General features: G+C 42.4%; 2 protein-coding genes across 2 annotated transcripts; one reads left to right on the top strand and one right to left on the bottom strand.

The window, feature by feature from the left end:
- The first annotated feature begins 773 nt into the window (after positions 1–773).
- On the top strand, positions 774–10,906 carry LOC116306128 (putative ammonium transporter 3). Its single transcript, XM_031716173.2, has 4 exons — positions 774–1,523; positions 5,541–5,600; positions 9,364–9,440; positions 9,788–10,906. Exons 1-4 carry the CDS (start codon positions 778–780, stop codon positions 10,453–10,455), a joined length of 1,551 nt encoding a protein of 516 aa, XP_031572033.1. The 5' UTR covers positions 774–777; the 3' UTR covers positions 10,456–10,906.
- LOC116306130 (metaxin-1) lies at positions 10,897–14,669 on the bottom strand. Its single transcript, XM_031716174.1, has 8 exons — positions 14,580–14,669; positions 14,412–14,481; positions 13,797–13,873; positions 13,338–13,430; positions 12,871–13,050; positions 12,428–12,504; positions 11,641–11,801; positions 10,897–11,261 (listed from the first exon to the last, which is right to left on the bottom strand). Exons 1-8 carry the CDS (start codon positions 14,658–14,660, stop codon positions 11,017–11,019), a joined length of 984 nt encoding a protein of 327 aa, XP_031572034.1. The 5' UTR covers positions 14,661–14,669; the 3' UTR covers positions 10,897–11,016.
- Between the last annotated feature and the right edge of the window lie 147 nt (positions 14,670–14,816).

Here is a 14,816-nt window from a genome sequence, read left to right as displayed (position 1 = left end):
AAAGGATAACACCTGTCGTCTTGCCTGTGGATACAAATTAAACAAAAACTTCGTCACACCAATTTCCTTTTGTGGTAAAAGCACTTTTCCATATTCGACGAATCTGAGAAGACTGACAGACGACAAATCGTATTTTTTTTGCTTAATTTGAAGCGCATTTGCTCGATTTTGGAAGTCGGAGTCATGTTGCAGTAAAGATCAAAAGAACTGAGGATATTCTCAACTTGGCTCTCAAAGATTTCAGTGCGTTGCATCCGATATTCATCTTGAATGAGGTGTCGATTGTGTCGAATGCTCGTCCTTGTGCCATTCATTATCGTGTCACTGTTTTGATTGGTTGGTTCTCAATTCATAGTTTCATTATCCCTAAAATAAGGAATGACTGACGAGTGCGTGTTGTCTTAATGTTAGGTTTTGTTCTGTATAGTTTTTCGAGGTAACATTAGGGCAGTCTCGATTATAAACATCTACATGATCGATAACAAAGGGTCTTTGGTATAATCGATAATCATGTTAAGACCTAAGACTCCATGGAAACAGCAGCTGCTAAACGATGTTGGTGAAAAGAGCAATTTGGAAGCAAAATAAAACTTCTATATAAGCAGCCGCCATACCAGAAGAATAGCAAAGGATGAACGTTCTTCGTACTTCGAGGCCAAAGAACTAACAAAGCCTTTTACAACCACAACCTTCAATTTATTATAAATTACCAAAAGATTCTGAGAAAAAATCTTGGGATTCTATTCTTAAGGGTAATTCCACTGTACGTTGAAAGACATGGGTGAAAACGCTACGTTGTCAGCTCCAGCTTCCCAACACAATCCTTGGGATGATGCTATTTGGATTCTTACATGTTCCTTCATCATTTTCACCATGCAGTCGGGTTTTGGATTGCTGGAGTCAGGAATGGTTTCTCGTAAACACGAAATTAATATTTTAGTAAAGAACATTGCGGATGTGTTATTTGGTGGTTTAGCCTTTTGGATGTTTGGTTATGCCTTTAGCTATGGAAACGCAAAGGGATCAAATCAGTTCATAGGACTTGGGAATTTTTTCCTGGACGTTGATGGCGAAGATATGGGATGGATTTATTCCCGATTTTTCTTTCAAGCATCATTTTCAACGACCGCTACAACAATAGTTTCCGGAGCTATGGCAGAGCGAGTCAAACTAGAGGCCTACTGCCTTTTTTCTTTCTTAAACACGATCATTTTCTGTTTGCCAGCACATTGGTTGTGGTCGGAGAACGGCTGGCTTTATATACTTGGCGCGTTTGATGAAGCTGGTGCGTGTACGGTTCACTTGGTTGGCGGACTGACCGGACTAGTAGCGACTATTATTTTGAAGCCCCGTTCGGGACGATTTGAAAATGAAAATGATGATACAGAACAGGTCGATACCTCTGAAATGGGAGCCCCAGCTACTTCTCTGCTTGGTCTTTTCATGTTATGGTGGGGATGGCTTGCATTGAACTGTGGCAGTACCTTTGGAGTCACCGACGGCAAGTGGAAGATTGCGGCAAGGTACGTAGAGACCAACCTACACTTAAAAATTATATATGAATAAGAAAATAGGAATTGCAACAGTGGTTCCAGAGAGTGGCTTTTCTTCCACTTCTTCCAATTTTTGCGGAGGGAGGAAAACCGGACAGTTTATTTATATTACTATCAAACTAGATATTTTTTTGATACTAGATAAGAAACATACTTGAAATAAGGGTAAATTCCTCATTTTCTACCTGGACTCGGAAGATGACTTCCGCTCAGGTTGTCGAAACGTCAATCACCACCACCAACGACAGTCTTTCTCAAGACTACACTCACCCGGACGATCACATTTTACACCAAATACTTTCAATAGTTGGAATTTGAAGTAGGGTTGGGAATATTTTTTAAATACCAACCGACCCTTCCTAATAACTAACCTTAACCTACAGACCATTACCTTACCTACCTACCTCCCGACCTAGTACTTTTTTTCCATATACCTACCTACCGTAGGTAGGTAGGTAGGTAGATCTTACAATTATCTACTTACCTACCTACATAACAATCTACCTACCTACCTACCTACCTACCTACCTACCTACCTACCTACCTACCTACCTACCTACTGACCTACCTACCTACCTACCTACCTACCTACCTACCCACCCTACCCTACTTTGATTACTGGCACGTGGACTAACTTCTGACCAGAACAAAACAGCTTAATGATTGAAAAAAGGTGTAGGCGTGTAAAAAAGATCTCTGAAAACGGTACGTTATGTAATGCATCATGAAGGACTGAAAAACACATTTTTCAATACATGGTCTACAGACTTCAGTGATTAGGAATGTTAGGGGGGCGTATGAATTACATTGTATTTTACACCTTTGTTTGGTTTAAAATATAATGAACGCGCTACGGAAAACGTAAACTGCGAAGAATACGTGCGAAAGCTTTTTCGGTTTCATAACAATCCAATTGTGAGTTGTCTGGCGAAATCCTATAGTCCTCTAAAGAACGTTGTGTGACGGCAATGCTAGCGACAACCCTACGGGAATAAGTCTGCCACACTTGAAAAACTAAGTAAATATATATATTAGTCCAATCGCTCAGGTATCTTTGCTTTCCTTCATAAGGCAAAAATCTGTATAGTATGAAAAAAATCTACACATTGCATTTAATATGGGGCTTTCATTAACGGTTTGGAATCATCAACCGAGACTAAGTACTTTTCATCTGACGAATTCGTTCTTAGACATTTTTATGCACTATGTGGTTCTTAAGATAAATTCAAGTACGCCCGTTATGGTTGAACAAGAAGAAAATGCTTAGAATTGAATGTATAATTGATTTTTATTCTTTTTATTAAAGCAAGTTAGATCCTTTCTTGTCCATCACAATTACGTCTGTTCGTCTTTTTCCATTTGTTTTTTAATTTTCTTGTTGTTGTTGTCATTTATTAATAATAATATCAACGGAATAATAATAAAAATAATGTCAACAAAAAAAGAAAAATAAATAATAATAAAGAAATAAAATAAAAAAGAAATAGAAAAGATAAGAAAGAAAGAAAGAAAGAAAGAAAGATCGAAGAACGAGTGCTTCATGCAGTTTGAAATCGTAAACCTTAGTAGTATTACGGCGGTCATTTCTCAGCTTTGGTCATCAAAAAATATTTTGTAATGAAATTCGACAAAACGTTTTCCTTATTTTTGCCGTGCATTATTTCAATGACAGCAGAAAGAAAGAAAGAAGGTAGGAAGGAAAGGAGAAAAGAAAGGAAAGGAATGAGCGAGAAAAATCCAGTAATTTGGCTAAAAACGTTTTTTGTCTCGGTCAAAAATAAATATAGATAAATAATAATAATAATAATGATTTTATATATTAGCGCCATTTTCTAAAGTCTAAAAGCGCTTCACATGCAAGTATATTAAAGTTATCTAAATATTTTGGTATATCTATGATAAAATTGATATAAATTATTAAAAGCCAATAATGAATATAAATATGTATGAGTCATCTATCAAGTAGTAAAAGTTAAAATAGATTAAAAAAATAAGAATATCGGAAATGCTTCTTTGCCGAAGTACAGCTACTGAGAAAATATTGCTTCAATGATTGACAGAAACATTCGAAAAATTAATCGTCACTCGTAGAAGCTGCTTTTTTAGCGACAAGATTATGATTAATTCTGACGAGGTGGCCAATTGCAAAAGATAAGAATATCTTGGATTAAACTTACAAAACTCAATTTAAGAAAATGTATAATTGCAAAATATTGAATTAACAAAGTTACTCGCATATATTCTAGCAGAATGGCTTTTCTTTTTTTGTCGAGCTTGAAAAATGAATTCAAGTAAAATAAAAATGGTCGCCGTGTGAAAATTTATTCGAGTTTAAATAATCATTTGCTTGAATGAAAGACTGAGGTATTTTATTTGTTTTTGTATAATTTCGCTGTTTTCACTGCCCCTAATCTATTGGACTCTAAGAAGGCTTCCTTGTTTATTGCAAACAATAGATACTGGTGGAACTTCAACGCGGGTGAGATCAGAAATGTTTTACGAGGAATGAAATATAAACAATATTTTGGGTAAAAATATTGATTATATTGCTTTATTTTATCAATTTCTAAATTTCCTAATTTATCGGAACCCTGAACAACCTCTCCGGCGATCTGTGCTGATCAAAGTCAGGTCACGGCCGACTCAAATTAAAGGATCAAACCTTTTGAAACAACCTCTGGGCTTGCTGATCTAAGTCAGAGCACGGCTAACTAACAGATCTTTTCGCGAAACAGCAATTAAATTAACCCGATAAACGGGTTTTAGCTTTGTCCACGAACGCAATTCCTATCCTTATGAAAACACCAGCAAGCAGCAGTAATTTTTGGTGTGGAAATTATCTTCCTGTGGGAAGACACCCTACCGCACGCGTCAAAACACAATCTTCGAGCTCCGTTATATTATGTCATTAGCCAGCTCGCTTATCTACAGTTCACAGTGAGCCACTAACCAATAACTCGTGGGTTTGATCACGGAACTAAGGCGGTTTTCCAAACCATTTTAAGTATAGCAGCCAGCAGTTTTCAGTGACCATAGTAGGTGGTATATAATCAATTGGTTTTCGCCACCATGTTTGCGGTTAATAACAACTTTGACACCAATCTTGTAAACTTTAATTTTATTTTACCAAACCGTTACCACTGACAATCTCAGCTTGGAGTCTATTTTAAAGAGGTAGTGAATTGAACCACTCTTAGTGGAGATATGAAATGTCGCCTCTTCTCTGTTCTCTGTATAAAAAGACTTTTGTTTCATGTGGCATTAATTTGTCGGTTATAAATCCCATAAAAACCAACTAAAGGCTTTTATATCACGACATTTGGTGGTCAGTTGAGCAATGAGACAGTTACTCGAGCGAGCTGCTTAATGAAACAGTCTAATAGAGTGTAGGGAAGGTTACTAGCTTTCTCGGAAGTTGGTTTAACCGGATGTTTGATGCATATAGTATAATTTTTATCTTATTTCTGTTTTATTTCCGTTCTTCCATCCATCCATCCATCCATCCATCCATCCATCCATCCATCCATCCATCCATCCATCCATCCATCCATCCATCCATCCATCCATCCATCCATCCATCCATCCATCCATCCATCATTTTTTTATTCAGATATTTCTTTCCTCTTTTTCTTCTATTTATTTTTGTCTCAGTAATCCATTCGTATTTTCTTTCTTTCTTTCTTCCTTCCTTTCTTTCTTTCTTTGGCTTTCTTTCTTTCTTTCTTTCTTTCTTTCTTTCTTTCTTTCTTTCTTTCTTTCTTTCTTTCTTTCTTTCTTCTTTCTTTCTTCTTTCTTTCTTTCTTTCTTTCTTTCTTTCTTTCTTTCTTTCTTTCCCACATGGTGAACCTGTTAAACAGTTCAAATTTTAACTAAATTATATTCATAACATAGCTGATGTTTTTTACCGTGTTTAAATAAAGTTGTCTGTCTGTCTTTAATATCCAGAGTACGAGTATGAAATATTCTTCATCCTTCTCTCACCCACAGGGCAGCCGTCATGACGATCAATGCTTCGATAGGTGGCGGAATAACAGCAATTATTCTAAGGTATATTCCAATATATCGTAATATTATTTATTGAGTTGAATCTAATTAAATGCACAAAGGAACTCTTGGTGATACAGTTGTTCGAGAGTTCTCACGCGCAACAATTTCGATTTCCTCGACGCCTGGGGTCTAATGCGCGAACTTTTAAAAAAAAATTCATTCCTTGATTTTCTTAGGGTTTCTATTTCACTGCTTGTGGTATTACAACTTTTTTATTTTGCTTTCATTATCAGCAAATCGTTTCATTCCTATTTTAACTTTGATATCATTTATCAAGTTCATATATATTCGTTATTTTCATTTTTATAATAATAATTTTTTTTGCAGTTGTATTGCTATTTTTTGTTATCAACTTTATCAAGTTTTATGCCTGGTTCTAAATTTCCATTATCATTTTATGACTCCCTCCACAATTTCTCATTTTTCCGGTATTCGAGGCTTTCATCCGATCGTCAACCAGCATCTGTTTTGATAAGGTTTCTTTTGTTAAGATTCGATATTCAAAATGCACTTCTAATTTCAAGAAAATAAACTCAAGAGATGGCATTGTGGTGGGGGCGTGCTGTATCAAGTGAAAACACTTTGAACGGTAGATAAAAGAGGCATTTTCTATTTGAGCCATATACCCTTAGGCGTATTTCAATAAGCCCTTTCACAGTTCCCAGCGCCATCTCAAGGTAGCCGTGCCTTTGCATCGACGCGAGACGAATGGTGAGCTTGCAATCATAGAGACGTGAATAATTGCTCGAGGTGTTAAAAAGGTCTCTATCATTGCTCATGTTTGTCTCGCTTCGATGCAAAGGCACGGCTGCCTTTCAAGTCGGCGTCGGGAACTGTGCAGGTGACTATACAAAAACAATCGCACCTTGCTACTTTAGCGTCATTTTTAATTTGAATTTCAAACTTCTCAAGACTCTTTATAATATTTTTTTAGTTCTATCTATGTATGTTAATCTATATCCTTTCCGTTCCAAAAGCTTTTGCTTTTAATTTAGCTTAAGTATAAAACAGAAAGAGATACTATTAAAGTAATTGGCAAGTAGTCTGGAAATACCCATTTATATATATTAGTATACCCATTTTATATATCAAAAAGAAATGTTTTTTAGTTTAGTCGAGCAGTGAAATGAAATAGCCTAATCAAAGTCACAGTCACTAAGTTAGAAATGGTAATGAGATTGTCAAATTAGGGCGTTGGGTTTGGTCCTTTATTTGAAAAGGGTTCAGTAAACATAAAGCAGTTTTCGCATGACTGTGGAAAGCTGTCGTTAGCGTGCCGTGACGTGACCGTCATGTTTTCTAGAATCTTAATTCGCTGATTTTTTGAACGCGCAATGTGATTGGTCTGGCAATGTCTAGATCTTGGCGTGACCTTGTCCGCGCCATATTTATTCCGTTTTCCGGGCATTTGATTGGATGGAGAGTGAATTCTCGAGCAATGTGATTGATCTGACGTATGCCTTGTTGTGTCACTTGCCGTGAGCTTTTCACAGTCATACGAAAACTGCTGTATCTATACTGCTTTTTCAGTACTTTCGTGATCGATTGCGCTTTTAAATATCCTTTTGCGTTGATTCTAATGCTTCTAAGCCATATGCTTTGAACAAAGCCGCATTGTAGCTATCGGTCATATCCCCTCGATTGCTTTTAGTAGACAAACACTTAAGCTTAGATTGTACACTTTATTTAATGAATAATGAAAGCTTTTAGTGCTCTGATCTTTAATGTTACATTTGAGGACCTTTGAAACGATGTGCGTCGGCTAGTAATGACATTTGAGAGACAGCGGCATTTTTCAAAGAAAAACAATTGTCATCATTGTTTGTTTCTCCTTCTCCTTTGATCTCCTTCTCTTTTTCCTTTTTCTTCTCTTCTCCTTCTCCTTCTTCTACTCCTACTCCTACTCCGACTACTCCTACTCCTACTCCTACTCCTACTCCGACGCCGACGCCTACTTACGCCGACGCCGACGCCGGCGCCGACGCCGACTCCGACGCCGACGCCTCCGGACTCCGACGCCTACGCCGACGCCGACGCCTACGCCTACGCCGACGGCCTCGACGCCGACTCCGACGCCGACTCCGACGCCTACGCCGACGCCGACGCCGTACGCCGACGCCGACGCCGACGACGCCGACGCCGACGCCGACGCCGACGCCGACGCCGACGCCGACGCCGACGCCGACGCCGACGCCTACGCCGACGCCGACGCCGACCCGACGCCGACGCCTACGCCGACGCCGACGACGCCGACGCCTACTCCTACGCCGGCGCCGACGCCGACGCGGACGCCGACGCCGGCGCCGACTCTACTCGACGCCTACTCCTACGCCGACGCCGGCGCCCGACGCCGACGCCGACGCCGACGCCGACGCCGACGCCGCCTACGCCTACGCCGACGCCGACGCCTACGCCGACGCCCGACGCCGGCGCCGCCGACGCCGACGCCGACGCCTACGCCGGCGCCGACGCCGACGCCGACGCCGACTCGACGCCGACGCCGACGCCGACGCCTACGCCGACGCCGACGCCGACGCCGACGCCGACGCCGCCTACGCCGGCGCCGACGCCGACGCCGACGCGGACGCGACGCCGTCCGACGCCGACGCCGACGCCGACGCCGCCGACGCCGACGCCGACGCCGGCGCCGGCGCCGGCGCCGACGCCGACGCCGGCGCCGGCTCCGACGCCGGCGGGACGCCTACGCCGACGACGCCGACGCCGGCGCCGACGCCGGACGCCGACGCCGGCGCCGACGCGACGCCTGCGCCGACGCCTACGCCGACGCCTTCGACGCCGACGCCGACGCGACGCCGACGCCGACGCCGACGCCGACGCCGACTCCGACGCCGACTCCGACGCCGACGCCGGACGCCGACGCCGACGCCGACGACGCCGAAGCTACGCCTACGCCGACGCCTTCGCCGACTCCGGGGACTCCGACGCCACGCCGACGCCGACGCCGACGCCGACGCCGACGCCGCCCGGCGCCGACGCCTACGCGACGCCGGCGCCTCCGACGCCGGCGCCGACTCGCCGACGCCGACGCCGGCGCCGACGCCGACGCCGACGCAGACGACGCCGACGCCGACTCCGACGCCGCCTACGCCGACGCCGACGCCGGCGCCGACGCCGCGCCGACGCCGCGCCGACCCGGGCCACGCCGGCGCCGGACGCCGACGCCGACGCCCGGCTGACGCCGACGCACCGAGCCGACGCGGCGCCGCGCCTGCGCGGCCGCCGACGCCGGCCGCGCGCCGACGCCGCGCCCGCCGGCGCACCCGCCGACGCCGACGCCGGCCGACGCCGCCGGCGCCTGACCCGACGCCGATCGACGCCGGGCGACGCCGACGCCACGCGCCCGACCGGACCGCCGACGCCGACGCCGACCCACGCCTACGCATCCGACGCCGACTCCCCGACGCCCGCCGCGCATACTCCTATCCCTTTCTCCCGCCTACTCTACCCTACTCTACTCCTACTCCTACTCCTTCTCCTACTCCTACTCCTTCTCCTTCTCCTACTACTTCTCCTACTCTTTCTCCTACTCCTACTCCTACTCCTTCTCCTACTCCTTTTCCTTCTCCTTCTTGTCCTTCTCCTTTTCCTTCTTCTTCTTCTTCTTCTTCATACTCCTCCTCGAGTACGTTCTTCTATTAATCAACTAGCATGGTATTTCGTTCTTGTACTCTTTTCTTATTCAAGTTTCATCCATCACCAGATGTGCTTCACATTTATCTGATGTTTTCTTTCTTTATTATAGTTACGTTACCAAAAATCGTAAATTCGATGTGAAGTTCCTTATCCGTGGTGTTCTTGGTTCTTTAGTTAGTATATCAGGTACTTTGCACATTTTCGTCACGGACTACCCATACATACATATTGCCATCAGGGGCGGATCCAGGATTTTGTTCAGGGAGGGGGTGCTGTGCACAAAGTTAACCCAGGGAGGGATGCACCCCTTAAGATAAAGGGGAAAAAAAGTATTGGTTATCTTCGAAGTAGGGGCACAAAGTGGAACCAGGAAGGGGTGCACCCCGCCTGCACCCCTCCCCTGGATCCGCCTTTGGCCATGAGTCCAAAAAGCCTTTGTTTTTGCACTTTAAATTACTCTGAAGCACTTGTAATTGTAAGATTATCATGGTTGCCATGTAAGAAAGGCTCACGTTTGTTATTTTTGTTCTCAGCGTTTTGTGGCTGGGCTCAACCATGGGAGACCATCTTCATCGGTGCAATAGGTGCAATCATAGCTTGCTATGGAGTCAGAGTCTTAGACAAGATGAAGATCGATGACCCCATTGGAAGTATTTCTATCCATATGTTCCCTGCAATCTGGGCCATGATCGCAACTGGGCTTCTACTAGAGCCCAATCTTGGTGCAACCAAGCTCAAGGGCGGCGTCTTCAAAACTGGAAATTTTCTTTTCCTTGGTGTCCAGTTGCTTGCTGTACTCGTGGTGATGTTGTGGTGTGGTGCTATGGCACTGGTTATCTTATTCCTCATCAACAAATCGATCGGATTGAGAGTATCGTACCAGGAAGAGGTACTCGGGGCAGACATAGTTGAACATTCAATCGGTGGTTACTCTAAAGGCAGAAGAGGAGGAGTGTCTCAGGCCAATCCTCGAGTCGTCAATAATGACCAAAATGTTGAAGCAAACTTCGAGACTATCATGAACAATCTGGATCATCTGCGTAAGATTGCTGATATGCATATGAAGCACGAGAATGAAGAAGACGCTAACAGCATCAGCAGTCAATCCAGGAAAACTTCGAAAAGTCCAGATGAATTTTCTGACGAGGAATTCGAAGAACCAATCGTCCCGCCACGTAGAGTTAGGTTCGTTTATGAATAAACCTTTTGGCCGAAGAAAAAATTGAACGCATTGTAGAGCCCCCTTAAAACTTGCCAGAAAACTCTCAACATTTGGACTCAGTTTACGGACCACTCCAGGTCAGATGCGGCATTGTCTTGTGTTTTGGGTAGCTTTGCACTGATTGGTCTAAGTAGGTTTTTGGCAGTACAAACGGAGAGAGGCTACCCAACTCCCTAGTTATGACACCCAATACTTGTCAGAGTGGCACGAAATCATTGGGCTTGCAGAACTGATGGAAAAAAGCACCCAACTCATGGGGAGGGTAACAAGTGTGAGCTGCTTGATGGGAAGGTTAACAAGAACACACAGCCTCATGAGAAAGCTAATGAGTGCGAGCTGCCTAATGGAAAGGTTATGAATGCACTGCCTATAAATGAAAAATAATTATAATTTATAGGGAAGAAACATTTTAAAAAGATCTTTGCTTCATTTCCAAATGGTAGAAGTAAATTTATTTTTTATATACAATGTTACAAAGAGCCAGGACCTAACATAGCCTTCTTAAGGTCCAAACGTTTTATCCAAATATTTCCTAATCATTTATTCTTCTTCATTCTCATATTCCTCATTAAAGTGACCATTAGGAAAATCTTTTAGTTCTTCGTTCCTTTTGTCCACAAACTCATCCTCAGTTGTTATATTGAATTGAACAAGCCCACTAAATAGGGCATAGCCTGTCATTGCCAGAGCTGCAAGACCAACAGATAGCCACATTTTACGTCTCTGATAAGGGTCTTCATCTAGTGTTGTAGCAGTGGGTTTGGGTTTGGTCTCTGGTGGAGGATCTGGCAAAGGAAAAAATAAATAGAAAAAATAACAAAACACACAAATGAATGAAGGAAAAAAGGGAAAAGAGAAAAGAGGAAGCTGCATGTGTTTGAGGAAAGAAGAGAGGCACTGCAAAAAATGGGAAAATATTTAGGGAAGTAAAAGAAAGTAAAAGAAAAATGAAAGACAATGAGTTTATAGGAAACAAGAAAAAAGAGAAAATAAAACACAATAAAATGGGAAAATGAATGAAAAGATAGGCAGGAGAAAAAAGGAAGTCAATGAAATCTTTGTAACATGAAAAACTAGAATGAAAGTAAATAAAAAAAGAACAGATAATTGTAAACACTAAAAATTTGTGTTATATTTTGTTCTATTTCTTAGTTTATGGTGTACCTTCTGGGTTGTAGGGAAAATATCTTTGCAATATTCTGCTGCAAAATGCAATAAGGTTTTCGAAGCCACTAAGGTGGAGCTTTAGCTTATTGTTTGGTAATGGTGGTGCTCTCCATACAATAGCAATATGAGCAAACACCACAGCATCTAGAGTGGTTGGGCTGCAATTTTTAAAAAATTAACAAAAAAAGTTAAACTAAAATAACTAAAGAAACGTGTGAAATCAGAGACAGTGCAACAATATTTATTGTGCAACTTGAAATCTGGCAATCGTTATATTGATACTAGTTGTGTTTCGATGGTTGTGCAGTCAGATCACTTCATTGCCAGCAATGCTATCAACTCCTTAACACAAGGAAACCTGTTTTCATGCTAGTCTTTATAATGCTGCCTCTATCTACATTGTACCAGAACCCGGGGCGGGGGGATAACTCTTGCCCATTTAGGGTAGGGATGTGCTGCTGAGCCCTCTGAACCCTGACCCTGTTCCAGAGTAAAAATCGCTGAAATTCATACCCTGTTCCAGAGCAAGATCTCTAAAAACCCTGTTCCAGGGAGGAGAGAGCGTGATTTCATACACCCTGTTCCAGAGCGAGCGCGATTTTATATACCCTGCTCCAGAGTAGAATCGCTGAAAACCATACCCTGTTTGGCGGCACGTACCTGTATAGCGAATATAGGGGAGTACCCCGCCCAGGTACCAGAAAAGCATAGGCAAGTTTGTATGAGGTTTATAAATAAAGGCAAGCCAAAGAAAGTATACATTTTAAAGTCTAATATAACTAACCTTTCACCAAAGAAGAATGGCTTGTCACCCAATTGAATGGATAAATTTTGTAGACACTGTAAAGCATCATTGAATATCTATACAAAATTCAGAGAAAGATTTAGTCAGTATGAGCTTGCTTCGTTTCCAATCTTAACCTTCAAATTTTATTCATTCAATAACCTGGGGGGGAGGGGGGGGGACCTGAGCTGGGATGGACTGATCAAAGTTAGGGTATGAATAACTCTGAGCCAACTCAGGATACTCCTGGTAAGAACATAGTTAATATTAACTATGGCAAGAATTCTAAACTTTTTATGTGACTTTATTGAGCAGCTGTACCTTAAAGTCTTTTGAGTCAAGGACACTGCATACTGCATACACATAGCACACCCTTTCTCCCAGCCATGATTCCTTTACTAGTGTGGGCAACCTGTTTTTTTATAAACTTATCATGAACACACCTTGTTTTCAAAAGCTGTTTCATTCTCCTCTTCAATCTCAAGACTCTTTGTAGCAACATATTTTCCCACTTTCGCCATTTGACCAGGAATAATAAAACTTAATGGTATTGGAAGCCTCTTGGCGTAGAGAGCTCTTGTGAACTCTGAATAATTACTGCCATCTCCCCAAAACCAATATTGCTGCAGAAACAAACATGATAAGACTTAATTAAAGGTATGTGAAGTCTCTTGGTGTAGAGTGCTCTTGTAAAATCCACATTATGACTGATATCTCCCCATAACCAACTTTTCTGCAGTTTCTAAACAGAGTCATAAGGAAACTTAAATCAATAAGAGGGAGGGGTTACTGGGGCTTTGGCCCTGGACGCTGCCCAATGATACCTGAGATCTTTTTTTTTGATACCTAAGATCATTGTAGATACTAAAGGCATGTTTAACATATTAAGAAAATAAGATTTTTATCTTACCAATGCTGGATAGAATTTGTCTTCAATTAAAGCCATGAATGCCAATGTATCTGCTCCTTGCTTTGCTGTAAGCTGATAATCTGCATTGAAATTCTGTCAAAAAAATAAATTGAAATATCTGTTTTGGTCTTCAATAAATCAAGTAAGCAAGCTGGCTCCAACTCTCTCCACCCCATCTCCTGCCCTCAATGGGAATGCATGGGTAGGGGAGATATGCATACCATCAATACCTACATCCATAATACACCTCCACAGTCCCTCCCGATCCCAATCTCTACAGGTGGGGGAAGGGTGGGAGGGGATGAGGGGGAAGGGTGGGGGGGTGAGGGGGGCATCAAATATTATATGGAAATAAAACAACATATCCTCTACTTATAATACCCTACTTTGGAAATTCAATTCCCAACCAACCACACAATATTCCCACTAGCATAGTCTCCTTGATATCTCATTAGTCACCTGTTCTCTCAGAAAGTCCATGATCTTCTGTGATGACGTCAAAATCTTGTCCCCTGATCTGAACACCGGAAGCTGCCCTTTAAATGCAAGGATTTAATAAAAACATTAATATAAACTCACTGAATAAAACATATATATACAGATAGATCCCCAGCCTCACAGTTATGCAGTAAAACAATGACTTCATTTGATGTTTGATGTATTTTTTACCGGGGGGGTTCTCCCCTATATTCGCTATAGGGGCACGTGCCGCAAAACAGGGTATGGTTTTCAGCAATTCTACTCTGGAACAGGGTATACAAAATCACGCTTGCTTTGAAACAGGGTATATGAAATCACGCTCTCTCCTCTCTGGAACAGGATATCCATTTTCGCAATACCAAAACAGGTTATGGTTTTTAGTGATTTTTAATCTGGAACAGGGTCGGGGCTTAGGGGGCTCAGCGGCTCATCCCTACCCTAAGCGGGCAAGAGTACCCCCGGGATTTTTTAACAGAGGCTCAGGTTTTAAAGGACTTGGATCAGACAGAGGTTATTATTCAAGGAAGGATATTAAACCACTAAACTTTCGCTTAAAGCATTGGAGTTTTAAAATACAGATATTTAAGTTCTTACATGTTGGAGATTTCCATGGATTGTTGTGTTTGTTAACCTTAATAGGACAACCAGAAAACTTAGCATATGCCTATAAAGATAAACAAAAAACATGAATTTGAATAGTTTACCAACATCAATTTAGCAAAATACAAATATTTAAGCCATAATAAATAGATAAAGCCTTACTATGACTTCCAAACAAGCAACGTTTATGGAAGGAAGGCCCCATTCACCAGACCAAGTGCTCATCTCCATTACGTCCGCCATTTTGGAAAATGAAACGGTATAGAAGCTGGCACTAGTAAGTGGACAGACAGACACTTAGTGAGATGTTCAAAAAAAAATTAAAAAATAAAAAAATTGAAAAATTGTCCTTCCCTAGAATTTCATAATTTAAAATAGCTACTTCATTCCGTCCTTTAA

This window comes from Actinia tenebrosa, unplaced genomic scaffold, assembly GCF_029948245.1.
Source record: "Actinia tenebrosa isolate PJP-AT-01 unplaced genomic scaffold, QUT_ActTen_1.0 PGA_scaffold0__85_contigs__length_37466705, whole genome shotgun sequence".
Lineage (NCBI taxonomy): Eukaryota > Metazoa > Cnidaria > Anthozoa > Actiniaria > Actiniidae > Actinia > Actinia tenebrosa.
This window is presented reverse-complemented; position numbering and strand designations above follow the sequence as displayed.

Bases quoted from the DNA above. Each gene is read 5' to 3' on its own strand.
- LOC116306128 (XM_031716173.2), top strand. From the start codon at position 778: ATGGGTGAAAACGCTACGTTGTCAGCTCCAGCTTCCCAACACAATCCT. The intron at 1,524-5,540 runs GTACGTAGAGAC...TCTCACCCACAG, and splicing joins AAGTGGAAGATTGCGGCAAG to GGCAGCCGTCATGACGATCA. The intron at 5,601-9,363 runs GTATATTCCAAT...TCTTTATTATAG, and splicing joins ATAACAGCAATTATTCTAAG to TTACGTTACCAAAAATCGTA.
- LOC116306130 (XM_031716174.1), bottom strand. From the start codon at position 14,660: ATGGCGGACGTAATGGAGATGAGCACTTGGTCTGGTGAATGGGGCCTT. The intron at 13,051-13,337 runs GTAAGATAAAAA...TTGTTTCTGCAG, and splicing joins ACAAATTCTATCCAGCATTG to CAATATTGGTTTTGGGGAGA. The intron at 11,802-12,427 runs GTTAGTTATATT...TAAAAATTGCAG, and splicing joins CCATTCTTCTTTGGTGAAAG to CCCAACCACTCTAGATGCTG.